Source organism: Scylla paramamosain, chromosome 33 (assembly GCF_035594125.1).
Source record: "Scylla paramamosain isolate STU-SP2022 chromosome 33, ASM3559412v1, whole genome shotgun sequence".
Lineage (NCBI taxonomy): Eukaryota > Metazoa > Arthropoda > Malacostraca > Decapoda > Portunidae > Scylla > Scylla paramamosain.
In genome coordinates, this window is record NC_087183.1 from 10,908,318 (window position 1) to 10,928,771 (window position 20,454).

Below are 20,454 nucleotides of genomic sequence, written 5' to 3' on the forward strand. Positions count from 1 at the left end.
GAAAAAAAGAGAAATCAGAGATTAACTTGGCAACGTACGATAATCAACGCTAGAGTTTCTCGAGTAATAAAAGGCTGACTCGATTTTAGTTTGATAGTTTTGTAACGTACGATAATTAACGCTACAGTTCTCTGTATAACGAAAACTGGCTTGATTTTGTTTTTGATTTTGGTAACGTGCGATAATTAACGTTTGTATCTCTCTCTCTCTCTCTCTTGGGTGATGAAAAAGATTAGATTTTGTTTTCGGACGCTCATTACGCAGTTTATTTTTACCTCAGGCTTGGAATCCCCACGTGTGCCCCATTATTAGTGGGATCAAAAACTTTATGTTTCTGATCCCCAGCAGTTCTTTCCTTTGCAGATTTTCCTCTGTATGTCTCATTATTTGAGAGATAGAGAGAGACAGAGAGAGAGAGAGAGAGAGAGAGAGAGAGAGAGAGAGAGAGAGAGAGAGAGAGAGAGAGAGAGAGAGAGAGAGAGAGAGAGAGAGAGAGAGAGAGAGAGAGAGAGAGAGAGAGAGAGATTTATGCGGTGATCTTTCTTTATAATCATCATCTATTTCTAACTTCTACTAAAGCCTGCTGAAGATAGTCTATACATGTATAAGACACCGGAATCATAAAAACCTGTTTAAAAATCCCCCAACAACTTAAAACCTGTTAAAAATAATGGATAAAACGCTGAAATCACGGAAACACTTTTGAAAATCTAATAAATTTTAATAAAACCTGTTAACACTAACCGAAATATAACACTGAAATCAGCAAAAAGCGCCTTTGAAAATGTGTTAAAACTAGTTGAAATAACACGCTGAAATCACGAAAACCTCATTGGAAATCCCTCAATAACTTGAAATCTACAAAAATATTCGAGATAACACAGTGAAAACGTTAAGAGTACGGTACAGTGACATTAAGCATTTCCGGGACAGTCATACCTTGAAGCCTGTTAAAAAATAGTGTAGATACAGACGCTGAGATCACGAAAACACCACTGAAACCTCTTTGAAAATACCCCAATCACTTGAAACCTGCCAAAAGTACTCGAAATATGGACACTGAAATCTTTGAGAGTCCAGTAGAGTGTCACTAAGTAATATTAAGGTACTTAGTATGGTAACCTTCGTGAAGATTTCAGCTGTTGTCACGTACCTCCCGTTGACCGCCATGAAGTTGCCCGTGAGGTTGAGAATGCCATTAGCCAGTGCGATGGTGTCTCTGTTGCTGAACGGAATGAAAAGAAACACGTAATTAATAATAGGCTTTGGGTTTGATGAGTATTGATGAAATGTTCAGTACTTTTTTTTCTTTCTTTTCTTCTTCTTCTTCTTCTCTCTCTCTCTCTCTCTCTCTCTCTCTCTCTCTCTCTCCTCTCTCTCTTCTCTCTCTCTCTCTCTCTCTCTCTCTCTCTCTCTCTCTCTCTCTCTCTCTCTCTCGTCTGTAAAAAAAAATAAACCCATACAAATAACCAGAGATAGAGAGAGAGAGAGAGAGAGAGAGAGAGAGAGAGAGAGAGAGAGAGAGAGAGAGAGAGAGAGAGAGAGAGAGAGAGAGAGAGAGAGAGAGAGAGAGAGAGGATAGGGGTAAATCAAATATGCAGTGTTTTGGAATGGGTAATGAGATGGAAGGGCAAGAGGCCGGACAATCATGACCCTTAGATTCCTGTGCTGGGATTGATTTATTTGATCCCACCCTTGACTCACTCACGATGGGTGGGTGGGTGGGAGAGACAGAGAGAGTAGTAGTAGTAGTAGTAGTAGCAGTAGTAGTAGTAGTAGTAGTAGCAGCAGTAAATGTGAACAATTTTTTTTTTCTCATTTATTTATTTCCTTTTTCTGTGGTGTGTAGTAGTAGCCATATATGAAAAAAAAATTACACTCATACTCATACATGTCGTACATACATACATACATACATTTTTTCTTTGTTTATGTACGAGGGGCACTGACCGAAAGCAACAAAAGGGCAAAGAGGAAGTAGAAAAACGTCCAGTGATGTGCGAACCCCTACACACAAACATCAACAATTCTTAACCCTTTCACTGGTATCTGTCCCTTTCTTAATTACTAACCACTCTGAGGCATCTCTTTTTGTTCTGCAGCCACGGAATACACTCTTTTAATCCTCCCTTTTCTTGTAGATGCTCATAAAGATTTTATACATTTCTTTTAGTGCTGTAAATGGTTGCATATTGCAGTGAAAAAGGTTAGCAGATATAATTAAAGACAGGGAAAGACTCACTCGTCCTGCAGTAGCTGTTTGGAGAGGTTGGCAATCTCCTCCATGAGCTGAGAGGAGTCCAGGCTGCAAGGGAGAGAAGGCACGTACTACTGAAAAAATTATAATCTGGTACAAGCTTGGGTGATGAAAATGCAAAACTGTCTGTGTGTGTGTGTGTGTGTGTGTGTGTGTGTGTGTGTGTGTGTGTGTGTGTGTGTGTGTGTGTGTGTGTGTGTGTGTGTGTGTGTGTGTGTGTGTGTGTGTGTGTGTGTGTGTGTGTGTGTGTGTGTGTGTGTGTGTGTGTGTGTGTGTGTGTGTGTGTGTGTGTGTGTGTGTGTGTGTGTGTGTGTGTGTGTGTGTGTGTGTGTGTGTGTGTGTGTGCAGAGTTCTTTTTACCTGATGATTAATTAACATTTTTCTATGCTGTCAAAACAGTTCACCAGTTCTCTTTTTTTTTTTTTCATGCATTTCTTATACGAGATTTTATATATATATATATATATATATATATATATATATATATATATATATATATATATATATATATATATATATATATATATATATATATATATATATATATATATATATATATATATATATATATATATATATATATATATATATATATATATATATATATATATATATATATATATATAATAGTACGACAGTCAAGTCAAAAGGTACGATGATGTAACACGAGATGAAGTACAAAAATAGCTTTTATTCTGAAACGCTTTTTGTTTTGTTTTCTCATCTCGACTATGCTGAGAGGATGTATTGTGTTATCATGGATTATTTTTTTCATTGATGGTGATGGGAAATCGTTTACCCCGTATTTTGCAGCGCTTTGTTCTTTCATAAAGATTATATTTTAAAGGCTGCAGGTGATTGGTCAGTTAATCATTGATTTTTTCTTCTTTTTTATTTCATTATGTCTTTTTTCTTTTTCTTTTCATAAATGATGCAAAATCAATGACTTTGCATTTAGAAGCTCCTTATTTTCTTGTTATGACCATTTCCAAACGCCGCAGAGATGATTAGTCAGTTTATCATGATTTTTTTTTTTTTCCTTTTCACTGATGATGCAGAAACCTTGTCCCATATTTTAAAACGACTTGTTCTCTCATTAGGGCAATTTTTAAAAGCCTCAGCTGTAATTAGCCTGCTTCTCACAGGTGTTTTTCCCCACTGATAGTACAAAATATTGAATCTTTGTTAAACTATCACTAGTCATAAAAACAACCTTGAAAACCCTCAATAACAGTCTGTTAAAAAGTAGAGATCGGACGTCGAATCGTTTGGGAATGCAGCCCAATAATAATAATAATAATAATAATAATAATAATAATAATAATAATAATAATAATAATAATAATAATAATAATAATAATAATAAAGTATTATCTCTACAGCACCTCTATGAAGAATATTGAAGGTAATACAAAGAAACAGAAAGGAAGAACAAAAATCAGTCCTCCCGTTTGTGATAAGCTCCACAATCTAGTCTAAAGTAAGAGGTGTATGTAGGATAGTAAAGATAAGGAAAGAGAGATATCAGAAGTATTGGCGAGGCATTCGGTGATAATAAATGAAGGAGGGAAGGAATGGAATGTAATAAAGATGTAAGAAGAGAGAAACGACAGTAATTAAACACACGCAACAAAGAACTAGGAGGACACGAGATAAGAGGAGTGGAACAAAACAAAACAAAATAGAAAAGAAATGCCATGAAAGGAGTGAAGAAGAGACAAACATTTACCAACAACACAGAAATAAGGACTATAAAATAAAGGAAAACTAAAAGACAGGATAAAAAAAAAAAGGCCATCCAACATTTATAACAGAAAACGAAAATGAAAAGTAAAGAAAAGAAACGAGACTACGAGAAAATATAGAACAACAACACCATTATAACAAAAAAAAAAAAGAGAGAAAAGAAAAAAATAAAAGACGTGGAAGAAAAGGGAAGCTAAATCACTGCAAATGAGATTATATTCACACAGGAGTTCCGTAAAAAAAAAGAAAAATAATAATAATAATAATAATAATAATAATAATAATAATAATAATAATAATAATAATAATAATAATAATATTAATAATAACAATAATGATAATAATAATAAGAGTAAAAAAAAAAAAGACGTGGAAGAAAAAGAAAGTCAAATCACAATAAATCAGAACATTCAGAGTTTGATGATGCTAACAAAGCGTCAAAAAGGATCAGATACTCCACGCCCTTCACCCAATCCTTCAGTCCTCTTGACAATACCAAGAAACAAAAGACGCCGAGGACAATAAGAGAATAATAGGACTTGTGTCTTTTCCTTTGCGTTTTCTTTTCTTTTTTTTATCACCATCGGCCCAACAGACTCATCAAGAATGCACGCTGTAACCCTCGCTAAAGACGCACTTCCGCCTCTCGTTATTCCATTGGCGCCGCCCTCTTCATTACGTATACATATTAAGACATTCCACGAGGGGCATGACACAGCGCAAAGAAGATAAAAGCTAGAAGAATATCATATAGTCATACAATAAACACGTAAAGAAAATCACCTTTTGTATCTTCCCCAGTCTTGTATAGTTTCTTTCTATCTTTAACTTTTTTTTTTATTTTATGTTTATTTTTTAGGTATTTTCTCCAATATACACGACGAAAACAAAGGCGAAGAAACATTACATCATTATACACATCTTGTCTTTTCTCAGCCTACAATTGTTTTCTTTTCTTTCTTTTTTTTCCTGTGCTATTTGTTTTTGTATCGTCTCTAATGAGTAAAACAAAAATTAATAAAAACCATACTAATAAATATGTAAAAAATCGATTTATGTCATTTCTCAGGTTATAGTTATTAGACTTATATTTATTTTCTTAAGACATTTGTTTTACATTACCTTAAAAATTTTAACTACCTAAAAACAAAAATGAAGACGAAAACAAAAATAAATAAAAAAAAATAAATAAATAAAATATATATATATATATATATATATATATATATATATATATATATATATATATATATATATATATATATATATATATATATATATATATATATATATATATATATATATATATATATATATATATATAATCACACAAACATAAAATATTAAATCCTCAAATCTTTCCTGACTTACAATTAGCCTTTTTTTCTCTTTTCCTTCCCTCTCTCATAATTTATGTTATGGCTTCTCCAATTACGTAAATTAAGTTAACGAAAACGTAATCAGTCGCAGGTAAAGGTGAAAGCAAAGTAGTAATGATACCTTCCCGCGTTTTCTTTCACGCACAGGTGGAAGTGACGGGTTGAATGAGTGTTTAAAAGCTAAATTCACCAAACAACTTAATGACACAGTTTGCATTACAGCGTTGTGGTTAGCAGGAGAGGAGGAGAGGGTCGGCGAGGGAAGGAAGGAAGGTGGAGGGTGGCTGGTCTGGAAGGAGGGAAGGTGTGTTGAAACGAGGATAGTGTTAATGGTATTCTGGGAGTAAGGAGTGAGAGGTGTGTGTTGGTGGCTGAGAGAATGAGCTAATATTTTTCGTATAAGAGAGGCACCGACCAAGGCAGCAAAAAGGAAGAAAAAAAAAGTCCACTGAGATGCCAGTCAGTAAAGAAAAGAGCCAAATGTGTGTGTGGAAGGGGCGTGTGTTAGTACTGAAAAAAATAAAAAATAAAATAAATAAAGTACGTTAAAGTGACCCTAGGGAAGTGTAAGGCGATGGAAGGGTGTGTGTCAGTAGCTGATGGACTGTGCTAAGTGAAGTGTGTCAGTGTGTGGAAGAGTGTGTTGAATATGAAGTGTGTGAGGGGCTAGACGAGTTCTTGTTATATGTAGAACGGCTGAGGTAGGTAACAAAAAAAGGCTGAAAAAAAAAAAATCTACTGAAGGCGCCAGTCATCAAATAGTAGTCAAAAAGGATTATCCAAAATTTTGAGAAGAGTGTGTGAGAGTGTGCAAGAGTATGTATGTATGTATTAAAGCAAGAGAAATAGTGGAAAAAGAAAGCAAGTGTGTCGGATTATTGAGGAACGTGAGTTAAGAATGCACGTACGTAGAGCCTGGCAAAGTATTAAAGAGTGCATTAAAAATTTGAAAGTGATGTATAGTTTGTCAGTGTCGCGGAGTGAGGGAGTGCATTCAGGAAGTGAGATGCGGGAGTGCTACTGGAGAACATAGAGGCGAGGAAGTGACGCACCTGTTCAGCACGCCGGGATCCTGTGGCGGCGGTACCGGCGGTGTCGTTACGGGCGGAGGCGTGGGGCTATCACAGCATGCAGGTGTCTCCTCCATCTGCCGGAGGACAATGGTAGAAAGGGTAGTGGTGGTGGTGGTGGTGGTGGTGGTAAGGAAGAGGAGGAGGAGGATGAAGAAAAGGAGGAAAAGGAAAAGGAGGGAGATAGGGTGATGATGATAATGGTGGTGGTTGATGATGATAATGATGATCATGATGATGATGATGATGATGATGATGATGATGATGATGAAAAAAAGAAAACAACAATGATAATAACAATAACGGTGACTTTAAAGAATAACTATTAAATACAACAATACCAACTACATACTTCCCTTTACAACACTTTCCATACGACTATTCATAAAAAAAAAAAAAAAATCTGCACTTTCTCGCCAGTTTCCTTTTAATTCTTTCTTTCTTTCACCATGTGCCACTAAAAGCAGAAGGAGCGATAAGAGCAAGATAGCAGCGTATCTTCACAGTTGTGCTTTTAGCTAAATGAAGGTCACCTCAAGTCAGACGAGGCTATTCCCATCATTAATCTTCATTCTTTTCCCTTTCAGATTTATTGCCTCACGTCTATGGGTCGCCTGAAACACCCAAGCCTTATCCTATCATTGTGAAGATGGGTTGCCTTAATTACGGTTGTAGAAGCAGCAAAGGTGTGTATTTATAAGATTCTTGGTGGTGGTGGTGGTAGTAGTAGTAGTAGTAGTAGTAGTAATTTTCACTTTAATTTGGCTGAAGAAACGCACAAAAAAATAAATAAAAAATCACCAGCAAACAATGAGATTAACGAAAAGAAGCTTGAAAATAATAACAAAGAAAAACAACAATTCTTTTTATCAACCGAAAGAACAAACCGAGACCTTTCTAATGTTTGCCGTAAAAGAAAAGGGTGCTCAAGACAACAACAACAACAACAGCAACAACAACAACAACAACAACAACAACAACAACAACAACAACAACAACAAGAGCGAGGTCACTTTCCACACTGGCAACCTTGACCCAACACAAACAAAGCCTTCTATTCTCGGTCAACCTTAACTTCTTGGAGGCAGGAGAGATGAGGGGGCAAGGGGACGGGGGAGAGAGAGAGAGAGAGAGAGAGAGAGAGAGAGAGAGAGAGAGAGAGAGAGAGAGAGAGAGAGAGAGAGAGAGAGAGAGAGAGAGTCGTTGGGTGGAGCTTAAATTGGAAGAAAGGGAGGAGGAGGAGGAGGAGGAGGAGGAGGAGGAGGAGGAGGAGGAGGAGGAGGAGGAGGATGGTGGGAAAAACTACAAAAGGAAGAATCAATAACAACTACAAGTATTACTAATCTCTCTCTCTCTCTCTCTCTCTCTCTCTCTCTCTCTCTCTCTCTCTCTCTCTCTCTCTCTCTCTCTCTCTCTCTCGATGAAACAGCTCCCCCCTTAAGAATCTCGCCTTTTCCTCCTCCTCCTCCTCCTCCTCCTCCTCCTCCTCTTCCATCTCCATTCCTCGCTTTACGTCCCTCCCTCGGGCCTTCTGTAACACTCTTGCTAAAAAAAAAAAAAGGGGGGGAGAAGGGCCCATAGGGAGTTACTACGCCTCTATCATCACGTCCAGCTGTAAGGAATATCGATGCTTTTATTGTTCTGTCAACTTTCTTTCTCTCTCACTTTTTTTTTTTTTAAGACTTCCCTTGTAGTTATCCTCGTCTTTTTTTTTTTTTTGGGAGGGTAGGGGAGGTGGGGGGGTCGATGAGGAAGGGAAAGGGAAGTAAGGGTAATTTTCGTGTTTGTTTATACGTACATTGTTTTCTTCGTTCAGTGTTGATTTGATTGATTTTTCTTTTTTTATTTATTTGTCTTCCTGTTTTGTTTGTTGTTACCATTATATAGATTTACTTCTTATGGATAGATTTTTTTTTACTTTTTTTTTCGGTTTTTCATTTACTTTTTTTCTTTTCGGGTTGTATGTGTTTGTTTCTCCCATCACTTCACACAGATTCATGCACAATTACATATATAGAAACATCTATTCAGAAAAGTTACACTTATCTTTATTTTTCTTTCCTTTATTTTCCAAAGACTTTATACGTTTAAAACGAATCACGTATTGGAAAACTTCGCATTCACGTTAATAAAAACAAGCATGACTAATATTTTTTCGTGTAATCCAAACCATTTCCGTGAAGACTTACAGTTAAACATAAGTGAAACTCCACATTTGAAAAAAGAAAGCACGTGTCTTTTTCTCACACTAAACAATTCAGTAACTCTGAAATTACGAACACAAAAATAAATCAAGTTGCGTGTCTTTTCTTGGAATCTTTGGAATCTAAACCCTTTCCGCATTCGCACCCTCTACAAAACCAGAAAACTGTCAGTACCCAACACGAAATCCCTGCCGCAAAACACTAAAAAACCTTTTATTTATCACGCAGAACCAAAAAAAAAAAAAGAAAGAAAAAAAGAAAAAAATCCTATAGCAAAACGATAAACACCATAAAATTTACTACATCACAAACACAAGGCAAGCAGAAATCCCTCACGACGGGAGATACAAACACAAAACAAAAGAAGCTCGCCAATAAGTGTTTGAAACCCCGCAAAGTCCCACAGCATCGAACCACACGCGCCCCTCTCCGTAATACTCCAGCACTTTTCTTTTTTCCCGCATTTTTGGGACGAGGACGCGTGAGGCGAGTCCACACGAGGAGGAGAACGTTTTGGGGCGTGATGGATTTTCGATAACCAGACTTCCAGGTTCCAGAAGGATATGCTGAGCTGACATGCGAATATACAGGGCTTGAAGTGGTTCAGATTCTACGCTCTTGATGTCCACTCGATACTCTCCGCTCCGTCATCATTGCTGCCACCATTATCATCGCATTAGTGGTGATGGTGGTGGTGGTGGTGGTGGGGGTAGAAGTAGTAGTAGTAACAAAAGTAGCAGTGGTGTTGGTTGTGGCAGTAGCAGTAGCAGTAGTGGATGGTAGTAGGAATATAATAATAGTATTAAGAAGAAGAAAATAATAATAATAATAATAAGAAGAAGAAGAAGAAGAAGAAGAAGAAGAAGAAGAAGAAGAAGAAGAAGAAGAAGAAGAAGAAGAAGAAGAAGAAGAAGAAGAGTAGCAGTAGTAGTAGAAGAAGAAGTAAAAGTAGAAGTAGTAGTAGTAGTAGTAGCAGTAGCAGTAGCAGTAACAAGAAACACCAGCACCACCACCCATCAACACCACCACCACCACCACCACCAGTAAACTCCTTTCTCGCTATCCTTTTCTTCTTTCTAAACGCAAAAAAACAAAGGACTCTCCAGGACCACGAACTCAGCACCTCCAGGGTCATGATTCCGCCTGGCCTGAATCTCGCCCACTTCTCCACGAGCTCAATTTGGAAGAACAGCGCCCCGAAGATGAGAAAACTTGTCCTTCGTGATGATGCAACGTGCAATGCGTGTAGAGAGAGAGAGAGAGAGAGAGAGAGAGAGAGAGAGAGAGAGAGAGAGAGAGAGAGAGAGAGAGAGAGAGAGAGAGAGAGAGAGAGAGATTATGAAAGAAAATGTACAAAAAAAAATACGCTAGATTAAATTAACTAAACTTCACACATCAACCACACTAAACCCACAATGAAAACCTTAAAAAACAAAAGCACTCGTAAATTTTAAAACGCCACATTTACTAAAACTATTTACAAAATCCACCAAGATGAATAGCCCGCTTTTCAAGTGCATTTCTCCTACTGATGGTGTAGAACCCTTGTTAAGCTACTAGTGGAATAAAGAAAACATCCTTGAAAACCCATAGTAACTTCCAGGAGAGCCTGTTAAAAAGTAGAAGCGATAAGACGCAGGAATGTTTGAGAATGCAGTCCCAGAATGTCTTAGTGCTTTGATGTCTTTGGCGTTCATTCCAGCATGAGGGAGGGCATAAAGAGAGGTCGTTATGGAAAGAAGGAAAAGGGGAGGATTGTATGAGTGGTACAAGAGGAGGAGGAGAAGAAGAAAGGCATTATCGGATATGTGGTGAGATAAACTAAGACAAAGACCACCTGAAGAACAAAAGCAAGAAAATCAAGGCTAAAAAGAACAAGATCAAGAACAAGATAAACAAGAATAAGAACAAGAAAACAAGAACAAAAAAACAAGAAAAACAAGAAGAACAAGAACAAGAACAAGAACAATGAAGAGAAGAAGGAGGAGGAGGAGGAGGAGGAGGAAAATAAATAACCTTCAAAACGAGAGTATGTATCTGCGCAGGGTTGTGTGGGCGGGGCGCGACGGGGCGTGGACTGGCCTGGCAAGTTGCCCGCACACACAGGAAAGAAAAGACTATAAAAAGAAAAGAAAAACATATCAAGAGAGAATGGAAAAAAAAAAGAGAGATGACGAGAAAGAAGTAATTTCGTTCTAGTGCCTTCTTGAAGTTTCATTCCCTCGTCCTTTCACCTTCAAATAAAATGGACATAAAAGAGATAGAAAGAGAAGTTAGAGAGAGGAGCTATAGGTGTTAGGATAGAGATGACAGAGGACAGAGAGGAGATGTACATATGAGGAGATACAGGGAACACAGGCAAAGGATAGAAAAAGAGCTATATACATGAGAAAGGAGAGGGTATAATAAGATAAATGTCCATATTCAAAAACACCTTACTCTCTTACCCCAGACTATTTTCAAAGGGATGACTAACAGGGTGTTCAAGAGTGTTTCTCCAGTTAAAAACATAGAAATTTTGCTAATTTGTCACTAGAAAAGCAAAAAATGAAAATAAAAAATGTAACTTCAGCTAGACCCTTATGAAAGTAGTGGAAAAGCGGCCAGAAATGTTTTAGAAAATGGTCTAAAGGGAGAGGATTTATCGTCAATACTTCTTACACTCGCTCTCACTTGCCACTGCATCTCAACACGCCCACTTCAGTGACGGTAACGTACACCTTGCTTAAATCAATTGAACTGCGTAGGAATTTCAAGCACTAAACCAACTACTGACTTAACTTGACATTGAAGCTCTCATAGTTTACTTTATATTAGATGAATAACCTAACGCTTGGACAAAGAAAGGCTGGACATCGAGTAAATGTTGAAGCTGAAGTATCTAATAAAAAAAATAAATAAAATAATAATAATAATAATAATAATAATAATAATAATAATAATAATAATAATAATAATAATAATAATAATAATAATAATAATATACATTTGATTTATGATTGCAAGAAAACAGAAGAAATCAAGAAGAAGGAACGCATTCTTAAACACATCAGCCTCTTATTCGTCTAGTTTTAACATGCTTTACTAAACATTACAGGAGTTTTCTAGCGTTCAAGAAGCTAATGATGGTTTTACAGAAATCCTACATCTTCAGAGGGAATAAACAAGTGTGAAAATCGGACAAATCGTGTTTATGGCATGAAAAAAAGTTCTGATGAGCAAGCAAAACGTTTCAAAATACAGATTCAGGTTTCTAAATGATAGCTCTTATGTACATACGAAGTTCGAATGCGCTGTACTCACTGAGGAGCGTGAGGCGAGGGGCGTTCCGAAGGGTGTGTGTGTGTGTGTGTGTGTGTGTGTGTGTGTGTGTGTGCGCCGCGGCATGATGGCTGAGTATTGAGCCTCTGCCAATACACCATTACATCTTTGTACTACATTTCTTGTTTTCCTCCTCATTCGTGGAAAACCGTAAAAATATATAACGTGTTCTACTTTTTTCCTACGCCCAGTGAACTCACCTAACTCTAAAAAAAGCGTAATGACAGGTGTACTCCGTCGTGGTTACCTGCCGTGATGATGCACACCTGATGTCTTATCGATTTGCTGTCATTACTGGTATTTGATTAGCCTCAAGTGGCGTAAATCTCGGTAATGACGCCCCTTCCTCCCTCGGCTGCGGTGAACTATGGGAAGTCAACGCATACATGGTGAACGCAGCAGCTGATTATAAAAAAAAAAAAGTACATAGTTGCGGTTATTGGAATCTACTAAAAGAATAAAACGGCAGTCGAAACATTATAGAAACAGAGTGCTTCTGCTTCTTCCCATGTATTCTGTTACTAAATTTTACTCACTTTAATCGACACAAGTTACGTCACGTCTTGCTCAGTGTTAATGGGCACAGCCTGATCGCACTCTCCGTGGCCGTGGAGGAACAATGCCCTCGTTTTTCCTACGCTGTGCAAAACGTGATTAAGTGGCGGAGCGATGAGACTGGGAACCCTCCTCCTTGGGATTTCTTCTTTCTCATTCTGTGCTCTCTTCCTGCTAAGATCTCAGTACGGCTACGTTTTGCTGTAAATACTATTGGTTCATAACAGCGCCCTTGCTTATATATATATATATATATATATATATATATATATATATATATATATATATATATATATATATATATATATATATATATATATATATATATATATATATATTAAAGCAAGGGCGCTGTTATGAACCAATAGTATTTACCATGAGGTCAGCATAACATAATAATTAGTGCGTATATGAATGAAACTACACTACTACTACTACTACTACTACACACACACACACACACACACACACACACACACTAGTTTCTAAACCTGCCATGCCTAAAAACAAACAATAAAAAAAATTAGTAAAATCTGAAACGCAAGCAATTATCGTAATGACAAAAAAATGAAAAACAAAACTTAATGACGAGGAAAGGAAAGCTCAAAACCAGCAGAAAGTGATGCATAAAGGTCACGAGTGCTTCATATTGTTCACTCAAAGACGACGACAGTGAAATGAGCTGCATCATGTGGACCAAAACAAGTGAATGACGTGAAGAGAATTGTTTGGCGTGCGTTTGGGAGTGAATGTATGAATGAGATGAGCAATTATTTTATGTATGATGAGGATGATGATGATGATGATGATGTGGTAGTAGTAGTAATAGTAGTAGTAGTAGTAATAGTAAGTGGTAGTGGTAGTAGTGGCGGTGGTGGTGATTATTGTTAGTAGCTAATGATAACAATAATAAACAGCTATATAAATTAAACAACAGCAACAACATAAAAGAAAAACAGACTATATCAAACAAAACAAAACAAAACAAAACAAAACAATACAACAAAATTTCAAAAAATACCAACAAAACCCGAACAGCCCAAAGCAAATACCGGTGATACCAAAAACAGAATAACCTTTTCATCCGCGTCTCAGTTGAGAGCTGAGGGAAGCAGAAGAAGAAGAAGGGGCGGCGCGGGCTCCCTCAGTCTCTACCCAAGCCCTGGAAGACTGGAACTGAAGCCCCTACTCACTCCACACCCTCCCCCTCCCCATCATCCCTGGAACACTGGCGAAAACATTACATTATTGATACCCTTCCCTCCCTCCCTCCCTTCTCCCCCCTCCCTCTTCTCCCTCCCTAATTCTTCCTCTCCTGTATAAGATTCTCCCCATTCCCATCCTTCCCTTAACCTGGTAACGATTGCAGCTCACTACTCTTTGGTCTTTTTGTTAAGCTCGTGTCACACTTTCCTTACCCTACTTTCGGTTCCCGTTTTCTTTTGCTTCGTTTCGTTTTCGTTTTTTTTTTTTTTTTTCAATACTCCGTTCAGTAACGTCTTTTTTTTTATTATTTGTTTATTTTATTTTGGGGGGGATGGTTGTATTTAATATTACTTTTAATACCTCAGTTTTCGATTTTTTTTTTTATCACTATTATTATTTACAGTTCATATCTAGTTTCAAGACAGTCTTTTCCTGCTCATACTCAGCTCTCTTTCATCCCTTTCCCAGGAGTCTCAATCTGGCCCACTGCTACACAACCTGACAGTCCCAATCAGCTGTCCTCTCACATCCCTTTGCGAGTGCCTCCAGCCTTCCTGTGCTCCCCGTTCTCTTTTGTCTAATAAGCCTTATTTTTCCTAATACGTCACCTTCTTCATCCTGGATCCACGAGTCTGCTGTTTTCGTATACAAATAAGAAAGAGTAAGAGGAATCATACATTCTTGAATATTCCCACGCGGTATGTTACTGTTCAGGATTTGCAACTTCTGTCGTTATCTTGGATATTACTGTTTTATTTTAGCCACGTTTTCCATGACTATTATAATTAAAACTCCTTCCTGACAATCAGGGTCCGTATTTTCAAACGTTTCGGCGTCTTGTCCTGACTATATTAAATGTAGTCTGATATGACCCCTAACTAGAGGCTGTTGGATTTGAACAAAGGAGTTTTCACAATTCTAGTCACAGATTAATACGGATCTTGCATCACCAGTGGGAAAATACACCCACGAGAACCTGACTAATCATCTCTGTGATCCCTGAAAACAATCCTTAAGAGAACCTAAATCGTTTCAAAATACAGGTCCCTGATGCTATTTCTGTCCTCTCCATCTTAACACATTAGGACTAATTCCTTGTTAACTCTTAAGACTCCTCCATGTTTTAACCCCATTGATATATTCCCCATACACCTTGGATACCTCGCCTCTGCACGCTGTCATACCCCCTCTACTGTCCTTCGTGAGTCTAACAGGCTGGTCACGTGTTCGCCTTATCACGTACTCCGACATACCGCCATAAACACAGCGGCGTCCATCCTACGGTGGATTTATAAGCCTGTGACATAAACAGGACCCGAATCGTCCACTAGGAATAAAAAATAGTAATTGCAGCAATCAGGTTCATGAGTAATGGATGAGGACGCTGCTGCTGCCCGCAATGGCAGGTCGGTCATCAGCAGCAGCGGTGCCTACGTTAAGATATTGTGCCATGTGTATATGTGTGTATATGATGGACGGACGGACACACACACACACACACACACACACACATCACGAGTCCTAACACGTGATATTAACCTCAGTAGCATGGTGAATCACACACACACACACACACACACACACGTCACTATCAATACACTAACTTCCTTTTCCTTTTCTGGAAGAATACCGCGTACTTTCACTATTATTCTCCGAATTTCTGTTCCCTTTTTAATTTTGTTTCCAATGTTTTTTTTTTTTTTTTTGCTGGAGTTGCGACTGTCTCAACGCAACAGTCTCTACAAGCAAACAACTCTATTAAGTTTGGTGCGTCTAAGCGATCCAACCTATCTAATCTTGAACCACCAGTCCAGTCTTTTTTTGGCCTCGGAGTGAGAGAATACAGATAACTCCAGATGGAGCAAACCCGGGCAGGTGGTTGTGTGTGGGAGACTTTGTTTACTTGAGTAGTGATCTAAAAGTGACAGTCCCCATTCGGCGATACAGTTCCTTCACGCCCTCACCACGACTCCGCTGATTAAAAAGACACTTCCATCCTCTGCCTATTTCTTTCTCTTCTCTTACGTTTTTATCCCTTCTCTCGCACCTTTTTCTTCCTCTTCCTCACCTTTGTTCTCCTTTAAGTATGCCCTTCATTTCCGTCCCTATCTCCTTATTTTTCTCTCCTTTTCCTACTCCTCGGTATCATTCTACGTTTTTTCCTACCTCTCTCGCCCTTCTGTTACGCTCCCTCTATCCTCTCTTCTCTTGCCCTTCCATTATACTCCCTCTCTCTATCCCTCCTGCATTTTCCTTCCTTCTCCCTCTCCTTTTCCTCTCTCGATCTTTCTTTCTTCCTCCTCTTAATGGAGTTGGCCTAGTTATTATCTCTTTAAGTGGAAACATCACGGAAATTAATTGATTTCATGAAAACGGAGTATCTTCATGAAGGAGTTTTCTCGTTAGGGGACTGGCTAATGGCGGTGTGCAAAACAAGTCGAAACGTGAAATATCTCCTTATCATTATTTTATATCATCGTTTTCCAATCCTAGCACATATCAGGCAAAGGAGTGATACTGTTTTAACTTTTAAGCCCTTACATATACTGGTGTGTACATTTCACTCGAGTAAATTCTATTCCATAAAGATTGTTCCCAAAATTATTTTTCCTCTTTAAATATACGAGTACCCAAAAGGTAAGCTAACTTAACCTAACCCAACCTTAATTCACCTAATCTAATCCAACCAGACCTAATGTATCTCAGTCCAAACCAACTCGGCCCAAACCTAATTTAAATGTAACTCAAACAGGCCTAACTCAATCTAACTCTAAACTAACACAACACAACCCAGTCCAACCTAACCCAGCGTGCCATAATCTAACCTAATTTAACCCAACCTGTCATAGTGAAGAAATTCTGAAATTCAGTTACGGAGAATGTCGGGGCTTGCTATGTATGTATGAGGTCAGCTGTGCTATGCCTAAGCACTGTAGCAGGGTGGTCCACGAGGTTATTCCTTTCTACCGTGGGGCGACGAGGGTAAGGGTGTGAATGATGTGTGTGTGTGTGTGTGTGCGGTGCTTTGGACAATATTCTAAAACACTTGAAACAATTCTTGCCGCACCTCCACTTCTTTCAAAACGTTCTAGTTAAAGTGACACGAGTTTTTAAGGGTGTTTTTGTGGTTCCAGTGACAGATTAGCATGATTTCTATATAACGAACAGAAGAAACACTCTTGAGAACCCGACTAATCATCTCTGTGGCTTTTAAGAATCGTCATGGTGAGACAGCAAAGCGTTTGTGAATACGGATGTTTGTCTAGGCCACCACGTGTGGAATTGCCGGCCTGGTATATAGACGGATAGATCGAAAGAATGTTCGTGATGAAAAATCCAGCTTGGAGAATTTTACGGCACTGGAAAGATATGACTGAAAATAAACGAGAGAAAACAAATGAAACATGGTGGGAGATAACACGTGCTAAATAACACACACACACACACACACACACACACACACACACACACACACACACGGCAGAGGGATCGTAAACAGGATCCGTAACAGGCCGCCACCTTTCCCCGGCGTTAATTACCAGCACGAGGCAGGAATGCGCGATACGAGGAGTGGAGTAGAATGTAGTATTTTCTGATTGGTCATTTGATATGGTTGTTAATAGTATGTGTGTGTGACTCACTATTCACTTTCAGTATCACGTGCTGAATTCGTGACAACCAAATACTGAGAGAGAGAGAGAGAGAGAGAGAGAGAGAGAGAGAGAGAGAGAGAGAGAGAGAGAGAGAGAGAGAGAGAGAGAGAGAGAGAGAGAGAGAGAGAGAGAGAATGTGTCACTTACATAACTATACTAATGAAAAATGTGCTTTAAGGGACAAACATCGCGATTCTAGCCAAATTCACTTGATTGGGAACAAAACACATTAGTGAAAAAGGTAAGTCAATGATCCCATTAATAACGAAAGAAAATGTATGAAAGAAAACAGAAAATGGAAAAAAATACAAAAGAAAAATATACGATTAAAGCAAAGAAAACCAAAATTCATATTTTTTCCATAATCATGCAAAATAAGCTAAAAATCAGGATAAATATACAATTCTTGTCAATTAATCATACGAAAATTTAAACAAAGCGTATGAAAGAAAAAAATAGGAAAGGCCATTTAGGACAAAAAAAAAAAAGATAACAAAATGAGAAGAAAGAATTTAAAGAGAAAAACATGATTACTGGCTTAACGTGTGTGTTACAAAGACGAGTACAATAATTGGCATCAGTATCGGATGTTCCTTTTATTTAATAGAGGCACAAGTATAATGATGTAACCGGATAACAAGGTCATAGAGAGAGAGAGAGAGAGAGAGAGAGAGAGAGAGAGAGAGAGAGAGAGAGAGAGAGAGAGAGAGAGAGAGAGAGAGAGAAGGGAGGCAATCTCCAAATAATTACTGCTAGTTACTGAGTTTAAGCGTCCTTGTAACGGTGCATAATGGCAATAAATGAATAAACTCTCTCTCTCTCTCTCTCTCTCTCTCTCTCTCTCTCTCTCTCTCTCTCTCTCTCTCTCTCTCTCTCTCTCTCTCTCTCTCTCTCTATCAACGTGCTGGCTACGCGACTCACCACAGTCAAAGATAAACAAAATGACAAGAATGAAGCACACCATAAAAGCAAATGTCATATCTACAGTCAAGAGATAAAACAGCAAAGTTATTCATCCCTTCATAACAAACGAGAAAGTGGCTTTACATAATACAGCACTTTGTATGTATATAAAAGAACAGTACTATCTATGTGTCCGTATGTCCGTCTCTCTGTTCCCGATGCTGAGTCCAACCGCCGTGTTTACGCTTCCCAAGCATAATATAACAATTTATATGCATATTAAAAGCAGTGTCCGTATGTGTCTGTCTGTCTATCTGTAATGTTTTTTTTATGCTGAATTCTACGACGTGTATGCACTTCACAGTTTTTTTTTTTTTTTTTTAGATTAAGTATTTTCCAGGTTGTAGTATAGACGGTAATAAAGAGCAAGGGCTGTAGATCAACTAAAAGAAAAATTGACACATTCAGGGCTCGTATTCAGAAACACTTTGCTCTCACACCACGACTATTTTTAAAGGCCACATAGATGATTAGCGGGGTTCTCATGAGTGCTTCTTCTAATAATGTAGAAGTCTCGTTAAACTGTCGCTAGAATCATAAAAAAAAAAAAAAACACCTTAAAAACAAGTGTCACCTCAACTAGAGCCTTTTGAAAGTAGTGGCAATGCAGCCATAATATATATATATATATATATATATATATATATATATATATATATATATATATATATATATATATATATATATATATATATATATATATATATATATATATATATATATATATATATATATATATATATATATATATATATATATATATATATATATATATATATATATATATATAAAAGGGAAGCTATAGTTATTAATTCATCATAGCCAAACAACTCTTCCTCAGTGTGTGTGTGTGTGTGTGTGTGTGTGTGTGATCTCATCCATGCGTTGTTTGTCTTTCTTATATTCCGTTTCTCGATTCGAAATGCGACTCAGAATTTTATTCACGGTTTTTATTTATTTATTTTCTTCTCCGGACGGGAGCGTGTAAAGAAAAGAGGATTTTGTACCATGCACCGAGTGAGTTCAAACAAGTGAGTATATTTTCAGGCGAATCCAGATGTATGCGGATCCAGGATGTTTTCAAGCTCCCGCAGATTTCCCAGTGGTACACATCTAAGGCGAATATTCCCTATTTTCCTTTGAGTTTACGGAGATAATTTGTCACGCTTCATAAAGTCTTTGGATAGTGTTTGCTACGTTTGAGATTGCTTCAGTGTTTCAATATGTCTACGAACAGTGTCTGCTACTTTAAATATGTATGATAACCTGGAGATAGTTTGGTGATTATTATTGTTATTATTATTATTACTATTATTATTATTATTATTATTATTATTATTATTATTATTATTATTATTATTAGATTATCATCATTACCACTATTGTTATTATTATCACTGTCGTAATCACTGTCAATATTACAGTATGGGGGAAGTATGATAACAAGGGTGGCCTTCAGTCAAAGCATTACTCAACAAGCTTCTCTTCCAGGCGAGTACACGGAGCAGAAGTGGCGTGTTTTGGGACGAATCAAAGCACGGGGCCTTTTGTCATCGATACCACCAGTATGACGCCACACTGCCACGTGCTTCGGAATAAGAACAAAAAAGTCTTCAACCATCTGCTGTCCTCTGACCTTGACATTCTTCACTTTTTTTCCCGATTACGTTTACCTAAATATATCCTCGAATGTTTCATAAGCTTATAATGAATACTGTCAACTATAACCGATTTACTTGTGCAGGAATTTACTAATGGCTTACGATTTTTCAGGTATACTTACGAAATCCATTTCCTTCGACTTCTATTTACAAGAGATTATGAATTTGGAGCGCGGCACTCTCTAAGTGTGAACACAAGAACATAATAAGAAGCCGCAAGAAGTAAGCAGGCCTACACGCGGGAGTTTGAGTATAAACCATACCACGTATATGCCTACGTTCATTATCATATTTATCTATAACTATTTTGTTTTAGTGTTTCAAAAAAGTTACGTATACACTGTAGTTTTACGCTGCCTAGTAATGTAAAAGAAAAATAGTAACGTTTTAGCAGTCAATAATTGCCGTCATGAATAAACGAAATTAATCCCCATTCTCT

The 20,454-nt window shown here is 37.6% G+C and overlaps 1 protein-coding gene across 2 annotated transcripts in view; it reads right to left on the reverse strand.

Annotated features, from left to right (window-relative positions):
- Positions 1–20,454, reverse strand: part of LOC135089674 (putative ammonium transporter 3) — a 31,371-nt gene that overhangs the window by 9,146 nt on the left and 1,771 nt on the right. The window contains exons 1-4 of one of the 2 annotated variants that reach the window (XM_063985575.1): positions 13,609–13,697; positions 6,435–6,529; positions 2,243–2,305; positions 1,154–1,225 (exon numbers count right to left, since the gene is read on the reverse strand). In XM_063985575.1, coding sequence (XP_063841645.1) covers positions 1,154–1,225; positions 2,243–2,305; positions 6,435–6,529 — 230 coding nt within the window. In that variant the 5' untranslated portion in view covers positions 13,609–13,697. Of the gene's footprint in view, positions 1–1,153; positions 1,226–2,242; positions 2,306–6,434; positions 6,530–13,608; positions 13,698–20,454 lie in introns of those variants that run through there. The other variant, XM_063985576.1, reaches the window with a different exon arrangement.